Below are 15,708 nucleotides of genomic sequence, written 5' to 3'. Positions count from 1 at the left end.
CACAAGGGGCCACAAAGATGATTAAGGGGCTGGAGCATGTCTCCTATGAGGAGGGGCTGAGCGAGCTGGGACTGTTTAGCCTGGAGAAGGGAAAGCTGTGGGGGTGTCTTGTCAACTTTTAAAAATATGTGGGAGGGTGCAAAGAGGAGGGAGGAGGCTCTTCTCAGTGGTGCCCAGTGACAGTACAAAAGTCAATAGGCACAAACTGAAACACAGGGGGTTCCTCCTGAACATCAGAAAACGCCTTTTACTTGTGAGGGTGACTGACCACTTGCACACGTTGCTCAGAGAGGTTGTGGAATCTCCATCCTTGGAGATATTCAAAAGCTGTCTGGTCCTGGGCAACTGGCTCTGGGTGACTCTGCTTGGGCAGGGGTGGTCAAACCAGGTGACCCCAGAGGTCCCTTCCAACCTCAACCATCCCGTGAAGAAGCAGCTGCCTAGAAGAAAGTGGCAGCATGAATTGCTTCTGTATCTAAATCTTGCCTTCCTCCAAAACTCCTGGCAAGTCTTAATAAAGTGCAGGATAGGATCCTAGAGGAAGAGATTTTCTGCTCTTTAAACTCAGTGCATCTGGGCCTAGGCTAAATGTGATATATAGGCAGAACCCTCTGCCTTAAGAAACCATAACAAAGTAGTAACTTGTATTTTAAAAGTGTTTTCTGTGCTAGCAGACAACCAGAAGCAGGAGACAGAATATATTAGAGACCCACTACAACTTTTATGGCGGCTTCATTTTGTGACAGTGTTAGCTAAAACTATGCTGGTTGTAGGTGTTGGTGTGCTATGCTTATTAAGGTTTTTTGAATCTCACCTAACAATGTTGTTAAAGCAAAGGCGTCTACCGGGTTATACATTTGTAACATATAACTGGGAGAACATATTTCCCTTTCAGTGAAAAACCCTGGTTTAGTACAAAACCTTAAGCTGCTGGGAAGGTCTGCTGGGAAGTCATGCTTGGACCTACTGTAGCTGTATATGCAGAAAAGCATATGGTATGAGGCTGAGAGGACAAATATATGGGTATATTGGTTCAGGAAAACTTATAGAACTTACAGAACTTAAAGCAAATAGAATAAAAATAATAAAAAAGCTTAAGAAAATGTTGGGTTTAAGTTTCTTCAGCAGAATTCTTATTCATTCGAATGCCCATCTTGACTGAAATCAGACAGACTGGGGTATGTCACCACTTAACAGCGTGTAACTTAGATGGATGTGTTAAAATGGCCTTAGAGCTCAGCTTTGCAGTTTACTTGATCTTGCGGCTAATCTGTACAAGTGAGAGGGTTGTTGGATCAGATTAAGTAACGCTAGTGCTTAGTGTTCTCAGGTTCTCAGGCACCAGAAATGGCCAAAATAAACATGGCACTTGTGTCTGTGAGCCTAGTAGTGACAGCCATAGGAGGATGGTAATAAAGCTCTGCTGCATCTCTTAGCTACAAAATCATCATCCTTTGTGGGTATGCACAGTGCTCTTAAGGCCTTTTGGACTGAATCTATTACAGAGCATATTAAAGTTATTAAATTTATCATTGAACTGTGAAAATTAGTTGTTTAAGCATCAGCTATTCCCAAACATTCCCCTCCCCCAGCTTATTCTGTGTGACAAAATGACACATGCTTACTCAAGATGCTTGTTTATGAATTTAGAGGGCTTGCAACTACTAATTCTACAGATGTGGTGAATTGACCTTGGCTGTCTGCAAGACACCCACCCAGTCGCTCTCTCACTCCTGCTTCTCAACAGGACAGGGGGGAAAATAAGGTCAAAAAGCTCATGGGTCGAGTGCCAGTGCCAAACCAGTGCCAACACTCAAGCAATAAAGCAATAAAGACAGGGAGATCCCTTACCAGTTACCATCATGGGCAAAACAGACTCAATGTGGGGAAAATTAATTTAATTTACATGCCAATTGAAAACAGAGTTGGATGGTGAGAAAAAAAGACAAAAATTAAAATACCTTTCCCCCACCCACTTTCTTTCCAGGCTCAACTTCACTCCGTGACTCCTGACTCCTTTACCGCTTTCCACTGCACCAAGCGGCGCAGGTGGTAGGGAATGGGGGAGTTGTGGTCACTCCATAACAGCTCCTTTCTGCTGCTCCATCCTCCTTCTCACTCTTTTCCGCTGCTCCTGGCTACATATATTTATGTGTTTTTTTCTTATTATTTTCTTATTATTTTATCTTATTATACCTTTCTCTTAGGTATAAAGGCTATGCTACGGATTCAACAACTGCCTTAGTGATAGGCGTCCTGTTCTTTATTATTCCAGCAAAAACTTTGACTAGGACTTCAAATGGAGAAAACAGTTGAGTATATTTTGGTGTGGATTTTACTACGATAAGGTATCTAAGATGCAACCATAAATATAAGTTATTGCACCTGTTAGAGGATTGTTGTTAAAAACTAATGTTAAAATCTTAATACAGGATAATATCTTACTGGGATATAAAGCATCCCTGGCCTGGAAACCAGTGCCAACGCTCAAGCAATGTGAGCAGCAGGAGCTCGTGCTGTGCAGGAACCTGCTGCCTGCAGCCCATTGCCGCCAGTGGAAACCACCTTTCCATTGACTGCAGTGAATGGGCTCGGAATGGGACTGTATGGGGTAGGGTTGGAATTATTTGTTGAAAATATTACTGCTTATTTAAGGTACTCTATAAAATTCGTCATGGTAAATGAGTCCATTCTCCTTTAATTTTTCCCCTTCAAAATGGGATTTACCCTAATTGAAGTGTACCTCCCACTTGTCCTCTTTGTGCATTCAGTTCTGCTGCTGAAATCAATGACATCTGGGGGTTCACAGGGAATGCAAGATCGGAGCGTAAATGGGTCTAAGTGAAACAGCATTTGCTCAGCAATCTGTCTGAATAATGCAGTTTTATTGAGTAAATTAAAGGCATTGATATCCCATAGCTATCTTCCACGTAGGGAAGAAGGGGAGAGGGGCCAACGCTCCGCTGGTGGAAACCGGTGTGGCTCTATTGTCTTCAGGCTGTGACAGTTTTCACCAGTTAAGGATTTGTCCCAGAAAGTGCAAGTTGTTCACGTCAAAGACTTTTTTCATGTTATAATGATGAGATTTTGCCTTTGAATATTTCCAGTATTTCCCAAGTACTTCCTCAGAGGGATTGTTTGAAGATGTTTTTCAGTATGTTTTTAAATGCTGGTGGGGATTTTGGTTTGGTTTTTTTTTTTTTTAATTTTTTTTTCTCTAGCTGCTTTTGGTTACACTCCACTGATTACTTGGAAGGAATTTCAGTCATGCATGCCCTGGGAAATAGCTATTCTTGTTGGTGGCGGGTTTGCACTGGCAGACGGCTGTGAGGTAATGCAATTTATAGAAGATACTGAACAATTAGCATGACCCACATCAGGAGCAATTCAGACATGCAGTCAAGTCACAGTTATTCTGTTGTTTTAGCAAGTTATTCTGTGCCAATATTGATCATGATAAATGTGACGAATATTCAAGACGTTCAGAAAGCAGGGTTACAAAAAGATTTTGTCTTCAAAGACTATGCACAGTGATGACTGCTGTTTGTTATTTAATTGGAACCGGATAGTGGTAGAATTGTGCAGACACACTGTTTCCAAAGCCTTAGGGTTAATGTCCCATGTCACTGAGGCACCTCCCGTGTGGAGCCCTGCTGGCTACTCCAGTAAATCGAACAGGTTTGGCCCCAAACTCGGGCTATGAAGCCTGATATATGCATATTACAATTTTCTGATTATGTCTCCTCTACACATGTCAGAAGTGCAAATATAAATAAATACATTATAGTTTGCATAGGTTCTTATAAGACATGACTGGATTAAAAAAATATGCTTAAAAATATGTGGTAGGAATATGAAAAATATTTCGGATTTTTCCCCTTTACACAAATACTTCATAATTAACAGATGAGGAAATTATTGTTCTATACCCTTTATTAAATTTTCTTTTCAGTGATTTGTAAAACATAATCATGTTCTTACATTCTTTATGCAGGTTTCAAAACTTTCAGAGTGGGTAGCAAGTAAATTGACCCCTCTAGGATCATTACCCTTGTGGCTGATTATCCTGATATCATGCCTTATTGTCACTTCAGTAACAGAAGTGGCCAGCAATCCAGCTACCATTACGATATTTTTGCCCATACTATCTCCCTTGGTGAGTATTTTAACCAGAACCTGCTTTATCATCCATGTAATAATACACCAAAGAAGCAGTTTTTAAAAGTCTCCATAAAATACTTCAGGCACTTTTTTACTGTGCTGTGTTGTGCATTGGGTACTTGGTTGTTCAGGGGCTTTCTTACAAGAGAGGCTGAAAATTCAGTAAATTTAGGTGAAAGTTTAACATGCAAAAATTGAGGCTGTTATTCCTATTTGTGAATAGTCAAAGCACTTAAAAAGGCGAGCTCTCTTAGTGTTTCTGCAGGACCACATCTTCAGTGAAAATGGTGATCACTGCAACTTTCAAGCTGTCACTAAAGAGAAGAGCGGGCTAATAGATGTGCTTTATATGTAATTCTCATTTCTTCTCTCCTTAGCTCAGTTGTGTCCTTTCTTCTCATCTTCTTTATCAAAACACCCAGTTCTTTCTCCTTCAAAACCCACTGATCATCTTCTAGTCCATAGATTTTCCTCTTGGCCAGCCTAGACACATACTAATCACGGAATCACGGAATCTTCAGAGTCGGAAGGGACCTCTAGAGATCATCTACTCCAACTCCCCTGCTAGAGCAGGATTGCCTAAAGCACATCCCTCAGGGCTGCATCCAGGCGGGTCTTGAAAATCTCCAGAGAAGGGGACTCCACAACCTCCCTGGGCAGCCTGTTCCAGTGCTCTGTCACCCTCACTGTAAAGAAGTTTTTCCGTGTATTTGAACGGAACTTCCTATGTTCTAGCTTGTGCCCATTGCCCCTTGTCCTGTCACTGGGAACCATTGAAAAGAGCCTGGCTCCGTCCTCCTTAAACCCACCCTTTAGATACTTGTAAACATTAATCAGGTCCCCCCTCAACCTTCTCTTCTCCAGGCTAAAGAGTCCCAGCTCTTTCAGCCTTTCCTCATAAGGGAGGTGCTCCAGTCCCATGATCATCTTGGTTGCCCTACGCTGGACTTGCTCCAGTAGTTCCCTGTCCCTCTTGAACTGGGGAGCCCAGTCCTCACTTCTTTGTGAAAAACCTCACAAAAAAGTGAGAAAAACCTCAGTCCTCACTTCTTTGAATCCCTCCTATGTATTATATACAAATCCAACTTTATCATCCTTCTTGCAGTGTTTTGCTTTTAGTGCTCGTGCCATGCCCAGGCTCTTTGCAATAATCTTACTTTATGGACTCAACTACAATTAGAAAACATCAGGCATGAGTTTAAAGTTCAGTAGCTATTCTGTATTAGAATCACCTTTTCTCCTCTGAAGCGTTCCCGGATATAATCTTAAAAACGAGTTATCAGAAAAAGCTATTTCTCACTATTTAAAATGGTACTTCTGTTCACAGTTCGCTTGTGTTAATATAATCAGTCGGTACTTATGTATTTCATTTGGCACATACGTCCCTTGACAGCTGTTCTCTCTCTTTTATTTTGCGACAGGCTGAAGCCATTCATGTGAACCCACTTTTCATTTTGATACCCGCTACCTTGTGTACTTCCTTTGCATTCCTGCTTCCTGTAGCAAACCCAGCCAACGCCATTGTATTTTCATATGGTCATTTAACTGTTATGGACATGGTGAGTTTTAAGCAAAACTCCCTAAAGGGGATTTTTAGCATTTTAAAAACTTTCCTCAGGGTCTTAATGTGAGTTTCTGCTTTCTTTTTCTTCTCCTTTAGGTGAAAGCTGGTTTGGGCATTAACATCATTGGAGTTGCTGTAGTTATGCTGGGAATTATGACATGGATAGTGCCTATATTCGATCTCTATGCTTACCCAAGTTGGGCACCAAACATTTCTTCTACAAATACCACTGGGCTGTAAAAAAAAAAAAAATAATCCTGGGCATTGGTTGGGATTGGTTTTGTTTCTTTTCTTTTCCACTGGCACATGGTGAGTCACTTAAAATGCTTTTTGTTGCCACAAGAATAGGGATTCATATTACTATAAATGACATATTTCACAGTCCGAGAGACTGATGACCCAGTCTGAGAGTGTAATCAGGAAGAGTGCTAGACTTTCTAAATATCATAAAATTAGATCAAGTTTCTAATCTAGTTCAGCTAGTCTGAATTTTCATCTCTTCACGTTATGAAGAGAAAAATAAATGTGTATAGCCATTATCACTGGCAGTTTACCCCCATTCTCAGGGTAATGGAATAATGAGATTTAGATGTTATTATTTCAAATACCTTTTCTTACTATTACTTTGGTGATATTTGGGGTTTGTCCAAGAACATAATGGTTTTCTGCTTTCTAGATTCAAACGCTCTTTGAAACGGTGTTGATCACAAACGAAAGATCAGGCAGGGGATTGTCTTGAACATGTACCTGTCAAAAATGCACAGAAAATGGAGACGAGCAGCATGACCACTTACACAGCACTTTATCTGTTAAGCACCTTGTAATTTGGAAGGAGAATATATACTTAGGCATATGTTTAGTCTACCTCCTTCCAGGACCTCACTGAAACATGTTGTTGTCATTCAGTATTTTTCTGGATAGACATGTATTGATAGATCTAGGTTGATCTATCTATGACTAAATTACCATCGTACCTCTGCCAAAAGTAGAGATATATCTCCTTGATGATTGAAAGCGCAAGACAGCACGCTGAAGATGTGACGCTCAATCCATCAATCAAGACTACAGTGCATCTTCAGCAGGAGACTCATGATCTCTACAGGACAGGTGACAGTTTAAGGGTTCTAGACTGTGTTGATGTTGGAGACGCAAAACAGTGCAATGTAGTCAGAATGGAAGTTTGGAGTTCAAAGGTATCTTCAAATAATGATGTTTTATATCGTTGTTACATTTTTTTCACTGTAAGGACTAGAGTGTTGTTCTTTTCATCTGTTGGGAAGACTAGTGACAATTTGTAGAGTATTTAGTTAATAGTCAGAATAAAAGCTGCACATATTTAGCTTGGGTCATCCCCTGGGGCACCACAGTGATGACTGTAAACCTTAATCTGTCTTTTACTGTAAATTATCCACTTTTTCTAACAACAACAACAAAAAAGGTCTTTTGGTTTTTGATTAGATGGTTTACATCTATTTTTGATAGTGCATATTTAGAGATGTCAGTCATGACTTCTATAGTGCCAGAACACAGTGTGTAGGATTGTTATGTACGTAGTTTTCTTCCTTTAGCTACCGGTTGCAGATTCAGCTGCCATGAGTTATTAAAGAAGCACTTTTTCTTAATTATGATTGGTTTTTGTAAGTAATTGCTGTCTGTACATGCCACCACACTTTTCAGCTTGACTGCGGCTGCTATCTCTTTAAAATGGCTACCTCCATTTTCTTTTTTTTTTTTGTATTTTTTATAAAGTGCTTGACAGAATTGGGCTGTGTCCATGACTAGGCCAATCAGGAGTTGCCACTATACAAATAATGTTAACTGATCCCCTGCAGTAAGGATTATGATTACAGAAATGCAACATCTGGCTAAATGAAGACTCTAACTCATCAGGTACTAGAGGGAAATGTTTATGCAAGTAGCTAATCCAAGACGGAGGTCTTGGACTGTATTGTACTGTGTCTTCCCAGAAGGATGTGCAAGACAGAAATAAGTGGCTCATGGTTTATGAGGGCTTTTGGTCTTGTAGGCATGGAGAGGAGAACCAGCTAAGAGAGAACCTCTTTAAGGTTCCCAGGTATCGCCTTACAGCTCTGTCAGTAATGTCCAGATTGTTCAAGAGCAGTGGAAACAGTGAGTCGTAGCATATTTCAAGTGTAAGGGATTTCAGAAGACCATCTCATCCAACCTCTTGCTCAAAGCAAGGTTAGCACTGAATGCAGACCAGGTTGCTCTGGGACTTGTCTAGTCACATCTTGAAAGTCTCCAAGACCTAAGCTGCACATCTTCCCTGGGTAATGTTATCTAGTGCTTTACTGTCTTTGTGGTGAAATGTTTTGTCTTTAAACAAATGAATGAATATATATTCATTTTAGTGGAATAGACTCGTTTTTCTTACTTTTATTTGGGATAGATTTTTTCTATTTGTAGAACTATTTGTTGGGGGTTTTTTTAATGAAACTTGAAAAAGGGGGGGACAGACCTCTTTGTGGCCTTACATTCACTACTCCCAGGGGACGTGATATTTTCAGTCTCCACTGGGCTGCTCTGCGAAGAATCACCAGTATTATAACTATGTGGCAACTGTTGTTCACGTAGAGGAAATTTGTTAACTGCTTATGAGCTGTGCCCCATTTTATTAATGTTCACAATACAGAATTGGCTGTTGTAACCTCAGCCTTGAACACGACATTGAGGTCTGCAGAGGTCCACGAATGCCTTGCTCTGTGAAATCATGCTTTGACACCTGTATTCTCTCTTCAAGCTGCATATCTTCATCGGAGAAAGTAATCATTTTGCAACATTTAAGAGAACTCTTCAGAAGTTTTCAGCTGTAGTAAGTGACATGGTTTTCAGTGTAAGCTGAAGCTTAGTTTGTGCCGGATGATTTTCAGCCGTTCATTTGCTCTACATTTTGGCTTATTCGTAGGATTGTAGATAATATGATAAGAAAGGCCCATTGTGTCTGAACCCTCAAATAATGCAGACCACAGAATTGCCCTAGACTATTTTTTCAGGACAGACAACATGATAAAGTATCTTGGTAAATAAGGAAGAAGAATCAAATTGTTTAATGAAGGATGCACTTTTAAAAACTATTTTCACTACAATCTGTGTATGGAGTGGACAATATGCAAAGAGAGAAGGGAGGGATTTGTAAAAAAAGTTTGTTGGTCATCTGTTGGGCCATGTGTATTTATTAGTCATCAAAATGAAATGCAGAATTATAAACTGACTTTCAGTGACCAGTATCTTAACTGTCATACTGTGACAAATTAGTGAAACAAAATGAAACTAATGAGCACGAGGTTTTTGAGAGACTATCCTGGAAGTAAATCAGTTATGAATAAAGGAGTTGGTAGTAGTGGGAATGCAGGGTTTCGCCAGGATTATTTCCTGTTGTTTTGCTAAAAGCTTAAAGAATGGGTCAGACATAATCTTTGAGCTCAGTTATTATTATTGCTAACTTATTTTTAAAGCTTTTAAGAACCTTTTAAGTCAAAACGAAGAACTCTGCAGTGCGGAGGTCAGTATTGCTAGAACTTCCTCATCTGAGAGCATTGAAATGGAGGAAAAAGAGAATTTCAAAATGGATGGCTCTCTGAGTACCCCGTGGGTGGATTTGGCTCTGACTGCGGGCACAGAGCACCGTGCTGACAGCCAGCAGAAAACGTGCTCTTCGTACATTGCTATTACAGTCGTGGCTTTGTCCGGAGTTTGTGAGTATTGTGATGAATGGTGGAAATGTGTCCGTAATTATTTTAAGAGTTGATTAATATATGATGACTACATTAACTATTTGTAAATTGCTTCATGCATAATTTTCATATAAAGTGGTGTGGTTTTTCTTTGTCTCAGCTGAGTCTAATTAGTCTACTGTATTAGTACATAAGTTATATTTATGACTTACTATTTATTTGTGGTCCCATTCCTGCTGAATTAAATGGAGCCTTTGCCATGTATTTCATTAGAGAAGATGTGCCAGGTCATTGTTCTCCTTTTCTATGGCCGTGCTATATCTAATATACTTTCGCTTTGCTTTTGGAAGATGTGCTTTTAGATTACCAGAAACCAAAAAACAAGTGAACCCTGGAAAAAGCTTCTGTGACTGTTCTATTACTACAAACAGATAGTCAGATCAATCTCTCAGTGCAAATCCTCTTATGTACTTTTAAAATGAAATATCTGTTTTTGTTTACTGCAAGACTCTTGCTTGTTTAAAGTCAACCAGCCTATAGCCCGAGGGTGTGCTGAGGAGCAATGCAGCACAGCAGCTTAGGAACGGTGTAGCGGAAAAAAAAAGCTTTATGCCCTGCACCTTACAACTTTTTGACTAGGTGTAGACGCCAAGCCAGTTCACATATTCATTACAACTATCAAAAGACTGTTGTATGTTACGTGCAGTTGCTGGCAGGACAGGTAGGCTTCTAGCGACCCATTAGATGTACAGAAGTCTGTTGCTGCCCCCTTCTCCTGCCCTGCTGTTGGCAGCCCCTAGAAGGATGCCAGCTGCCCTGATGGTGACACCCTGCTGCCCCAGAGCTCCCAAGGCTGAGGATATTTCCCAGGGGCCAGGTCTGCACAGATTGCAGATCACTTTGCACCTATCAGTGATAAATCGTAACTTCCGTTACCATCTTAGTTCTTTGTCTCTGCAAAGCTGATTTGATGATGTACAGTTTTTAACAGTTATTGAAGTCTTTGTCAGCATTATTCCTTAATACTTTTGCCTTGTGTGTTTGGAGGCTGTTGTATGCTACTTTACCTGCATAATGTTCAATTTCTGTACAATTTTCCTTTACAATGTTGATCTACTATTTTTAAAATAAGTATTTCCCAAATGCTGTACAGTCCAACACGTACTTAGTGATAAATTAACAAGAGCTAAAATTGTCATCTGTGAAGAAAGCTTATCTGTCAATAAAAGTGCCTGAGATTTCTTAAACCTTTTTTATTGTTGTAATATCTCAACACCTGATATATGTGGCAGATAAGACTACCTGCTGAGAATAATTTAAACTTACTGGATCACAAAAAAGCCCATTTTTAAAAGAATTCAAAAGCAGTTAAAGTAGAAATTCTGCTCTCTGTTAAGTTCCTCTACAAGCAGAATAAGTATATCAGTCTCTAACTGCTTGGTGCTTCATTAGAAAATCAGAAAGCAATGCATATACCTGGGCAAAATAGCCCCTGAGTGCCTGGTACCTGATTCAGTGGCCCTTGAAGTCAGGAGACGTCATTTTAGGTCAGCATGCTAGAGCAGACACACAAGGAAGAGTCACTTACAAGCATTTCATTTGGCCATCCTTTGATGAAGGGCCTTGGGTTCTGCTGCATTCAGTTATGGAAAATGGGGAAACTTGGGTGTCAGGCTCCAAGAGTGGGCTTCAGATTGCTGTCCTAAGTTCCCAAAACTCCTGTACAAGATACAGGGGAAAACTAGTTACCACACAAGGGCTGAAGAACCAACAAGCTGATACACCAAACCGTCCAAAATTAAATGGTAATGAAAAGCATGTGCCTGAAACCATTATCAGGTATTGATTCAAGAGTGTTACAGGGCATTTTTGTGCAACCTGCTTCCTTCACTTACAGATTTCCATTTCCATCCCCCAACATCCTCTATGAACACAGGAAACATGAACACTTCTTTTGCGATCCCTCCTCAGATGCTGACTGATTTGAATCCACAGCTTTTATATCCCAAAAGAGACCTTATTGTTACCAGGCTATAAGACGCATTCTTCTCCTGACAGACTCTGTGTAGCCAACAGAGACAAATTCATGACTCCTGAAAGGATAGCTATAAGCCCATAGCATGGGCAATCAGCTGTGTGGGGAAAGTCTGGGTCTGGCAACTAGGACAAGAATCACACTTTTGCCATCTCCCACTGGTACCCCTCCAAGGCCCAGGGAGAGACCTTCACCCTGGGCAGCTGAGGGTGAGAATGTCTTGCTGCAGCTGGATCGTGGTCCCACACCCCACAGAGAGACATAGGCACAGAGATGCCTGAAGTAGGAACCAATATGAACAGTTTGAGAGAGTAATTTAATATTTCTAGGACTAAGCAGGCAGTCAGATTCGTGGATTTTTCTTTGAATATAGACCTTTGGGTGAGTAAGCATGGAAAAAAAAGTTCAAAGCCTATGATAAAATACAAAAGTTGGATCTTCAGGACAGGTGGTTTTCTTTAAGTGAAAAGAAAACAAAATCTTTTTATTGTAAGTGTAACAGTGGATTCACTGAGATTTGTCAGCCTAAGAGGCTCAGTCTTTACAGCACACAGAGCATCACTGAGATAAGCTGTTCTTCGCCCCAAACATTGTAACTCATGCTATGTGATGTCCACCTTCACCTGTGCGCACCATGAGTGCAGCTAGCAAAGCAAACATAAATGTATGCACTAAAGCTACACAACATAAGCATTCCAGGCATGTGTAACTAAGCCACAAACATTTAATATTTTTACTGTTTGGCTCAGCCGAAGTAAACAGAATGAAAGTCTCTTGTTTATTGTAGCACTTGCTCGAGTGCATAACAAACGGCAAAAGCATGTTCTGTTCTCGATGATTTCTCTGAACAATTGTCCTTTATCAGACTTTTATGTTGTCTTGCAAAACTCTGCTTCTTATTGTAAAGAATAAAAAAAAAAAAAGAAGAAAAGAAAAGAAAAAAAAAGAAAAGAAATGAGAAGGGCAAGGGAGCAGGGAAGAAGGAAAGGAAGTGATGGAGGGGGAGAGAGAGAGAAAGAAGCTAACCTACAATCTGCATTTCTGAGTCTCACCTTTCAAAACTGGTAATGATCCGTGTACAAGACTGACAACTTTTGCTGACATCCTTCATGGATTTGAAAAGTTCAGTTTGCATAATAGAGAAAACCGTGTGCTGGCTAGTTCTTTCTTTAGATGCTGTTATAATGCATCAGAGGAGAAGGAAATGGATGGCATAGATAGCACCATAATTTTCCCTGCTCACACTGTGAAAGCAGATGGAGTTTTGCACCCATTAAGAACAATTCTTCAATTCCAATAAGCCATTAACCCTTTCCTGGTTGCACTGCATATTTTCAGTGTAGCTATTCTAGAATTCACGACTGAGGCAATAACTCTCAAGTGGTATTTCTGAACACCACTCTTGAAATTCTTAGGTGTGGAGCATCCTTCATATGATAGTAGATTATGACTAAAGCCTTATAATCAGAGCCAAACTTCCAGTGCCTTCCTGCAGCCACTTACCCCCTCACTCTCAAGTTGTATTGCACTTCCAGGATGATTTTACAGACCACATGGAAAAAATGGATTGTGTTACACATGATGCTGACAAGATCAATGAAGGCTATTACATGAAGTTGCCGGGAGCATGGGAATTTTCGCCTTCTGCTACACAGTCATGGTGGGACTAATCTGGGGTTGTTTAGCCTAGAGAAAAGGAGGCTGAGAGGAGACTTTATCACTCTCTACAACTACCTGAAAGGAGGTTGTAGAGGGGTGGACGTCGGTCTCTTCTCCCGAGTAACAGGCAATGGCACAAGAGGAAAGGGCATCAAGTTGTGCCAGGGGAGGTTTAGACTGGATATTAGGAAAAAATTTTACACTGAAAGGGTTATTTAGCATTGGAACAGGCTGCCCAGGGAAGTGGTTGAGGCACCATCCCTGGAGGTATTTAAGAGACAGGTAGACATGTGCTTAGAGATATGGTTTGTCAGTTAGGTTGATGGTTGGACTAGATGATCTGAAAGGTCCCTTCCAACCTAGGCAATTCTATGAATTTATTATTCTATGAAAACTAAACATCCTCCTAGCCATCAGGAGATGGAAACTCCTGTCTGCTTTGATTCCCCTTCAAAGGTAGCAAAGCACGGGAGTGGGCATCTGATCTTGGTCCAGCGAAACAGGTCTCTTGTTTATAATGCTCCCTCAAACTGCGTCACAACCCAAGTTGGCTGTTAGCTGGACCCTTAGCCCAGCCGCTCCCCATGGACTTTACTTTGTTCTGTCACCTGGGAGCATAGCTTTGGGGAGAGCTCTGGAGATGGTTTTCCGACAGTGGATACCACTACAAGCAGCTTGCAGCCCAGGGAGGCGTCCTCAACCTGATTCCGCTTCTGCAACAGCCTCCAGAATGAGTCTCCCCTAAGCACATCTTGGGTCTTCTTCCTCATCCGCATCTGAGAAATGTCAAGCTATCTCTCATTTGAAGCCACTGGAGTGTTTTCCTGACAAGTAGATAGTGTTAGCAGAAAAGTAAAAAATACTAAAAGAAAACAATAGTAGTGATTACTGCTAGCTGCTGTATTGTGTAGGACCTTAGCAAAATTCTGAGTGTCTTTTAGGTTAGCAAAGCAAATGAAAGCATAAAACCTTTTGAGAAACTGGTGACAGACAACATTAATGGAAGTTTGGAGCTATTTAGCAGTGGATCAGAGCTATAGAAAATCCCACTCGTTTCACTCATAAGAATAGTTGTAAGCCCTTTCAGTGTGATTACCCAAGGCTGTGAGCTACATCCTGCTGAAATCCATTTGTAAATAAAATTCATACACTTTTCCTACATAAATAAAATCACATCACTTGATTATGGTTGCAAATTAAATAGAACTCTTTCCCAAGATACGTGCTCCCCTAGGATAAAATGATGCATCTCAGCAGGACCAAGCAATTCATTGCCAGCATTATATTGGCTTCTTTCTTAATTGTGAGAATAGCTAAAGATTGATTGGAATAAGGAACTGGTTTGGGCTTTTTTCATGCTTTTTTCCTGTGGCTACTAAGACCTCAAAGCACAGAAATACCAAAATGTTTTTGTAGCTACTTATTGCTACAAATTCAAAGGGGAAATATTTTTTTTTTGTAATTTTGATTACAGCCAAGACAGTAATGAAATTGTATTAACAATACTTGTAAATGCAAGAAGTGTGGTAAAATAATGAAATGGTTTGAATCCACGTAACATATTAGCATTTGCAGGTGATAATGCTGCTATTACTTCAGCTAGGAATTAATAGCTAATGAGAAAAGAGATCTGCATTCAGATAAATGCCAAGTTCATCTACTGAATCATTCAACAAAGTAGACTTTGGATAGCACGTTACAGAAAGTTGCATCATACAGATTCTAATCCCTGATATATAATCTAAATTTTTCTCACATAAATTAGTCACGTCTCAGCTAGCACCAGAGAATGTGGTGACCAACTGATCATATCCTTGTTCTTCGTGAATGACTCTGGTTTTGTCTGGTTTTAACACTTAGAGCTGCCATTCCGTCCCTTAGTCAGACTTCCGCTTTCTTGCCTAAACAACTAAGATGTTCCTGTACATTCCTGGGCATGATGCCAATGGCCAGTCATGGGTAGAGAAATCAAGCATGTGCAAAGAGGACATCTATACCTTACTCTGTGTGTGAGTCTGATTAGCTGTACTGCTCATGTCATTATCTGTGTATGCCAGCAGTAGCTCCTTTTTGAAATTCAGTAGCCTCAGGCCCTGGGTACCCAGAAAAATTAATGCAAAATTATGGAAAAAGCCATGTAGGTTTTAAGTGAAGTGTAAGTATTTAACTGATAGAGGAAATATTTTGGTAGGATGTCTGACTGGTGGGTTTTTCAACATTTCACCATTTTGCATTGATAAATTACCTCCATTCTCTTCCACTTTATAATAACTATTTTCTAAACATTTTATCCTTTTTTTGTCCTTTTTTTTGACCCTTTGCAGTATGGTCACATCCCTCCTGAACACAGGTGAGCCCAAAGAGATGAGGATTCCTGTGGATCCAATAATATAGACAGATATACCTGATAAATCTAGATAAGGGCCCACCGAATGCAAGTTCCGAATGCAATGCAAAGTTATGCATAACTATGTTAAACTTCACACCTCTGTTCATAATCACAAAATGAAGATTTTTTTTTTTATTCCTTTTGGAAAAGAAGAAGAAGGGAAGGGAAGGGAAGGGAAGGGAAGGGAAGGGAAGGGAAGGGAAGG

At 40.3% G+C, this 15,708-nt stretch overlaps 1 protein-coding gene across 1 annotated transcript in view; it reads left to right on the top strand.

Moving 5' to 3' along the window:
• LOC134526017 (solute carrier family 13 member 1-like) overlaps positions 1 to 10,600 on the top strand; it is a 51,543-nt gene extending 40,943 nt beyond the window's left edge. The window contains exons 5-9 of the mRNA XM_063357424.1: positions 2,208 to 2,311; positions 3,222 to 3,331; positions 3,995 to 4,156; positions 5,583 to 5,720; positions 5,822 to 10,600. Of these exons, the coding sequence (XP_063213494.1) occupies positions 2,208 to 2,311; positions 3,222 to 3,331; positions 3,995 to 4,156; positions 5,583 to 5,720; positions 5,822 to 5,965 (658 nt within the window). The 3' untranslated portion in view covers positions 5,966 to 10,600. The remainder of the gene's footprint in view (positions 1 to 2,207; positions 2,312 to 3,221; positions 3,332 to 3,994; positions 4,157 to 5,582; positions 5,721 to 5,821) is intronic.
• Positions 10,601 to 15,708: the final 5,108 nt, after the last annotated feature.

Source organism: Chroicocephalus ridibundus, chromosome 21 (assembly GCF_963924245.1).
Source record: "Chroicocephalus ridibundus chromosome 21, bChrRid1.1, whole genome shotgun sequence".
Lineage (NCBI taxonomy): Eukaryota > Metazoa > Chordata > Aves > Charadriiformes > Laridae > Chroicocephalus > Chroicocephalus ridibundus.
The sequence above is the reverse complement of the archived record's forward strand: the minus strand, read 5'-3'. Positions and strand labels throughout refer to the sequence as shown.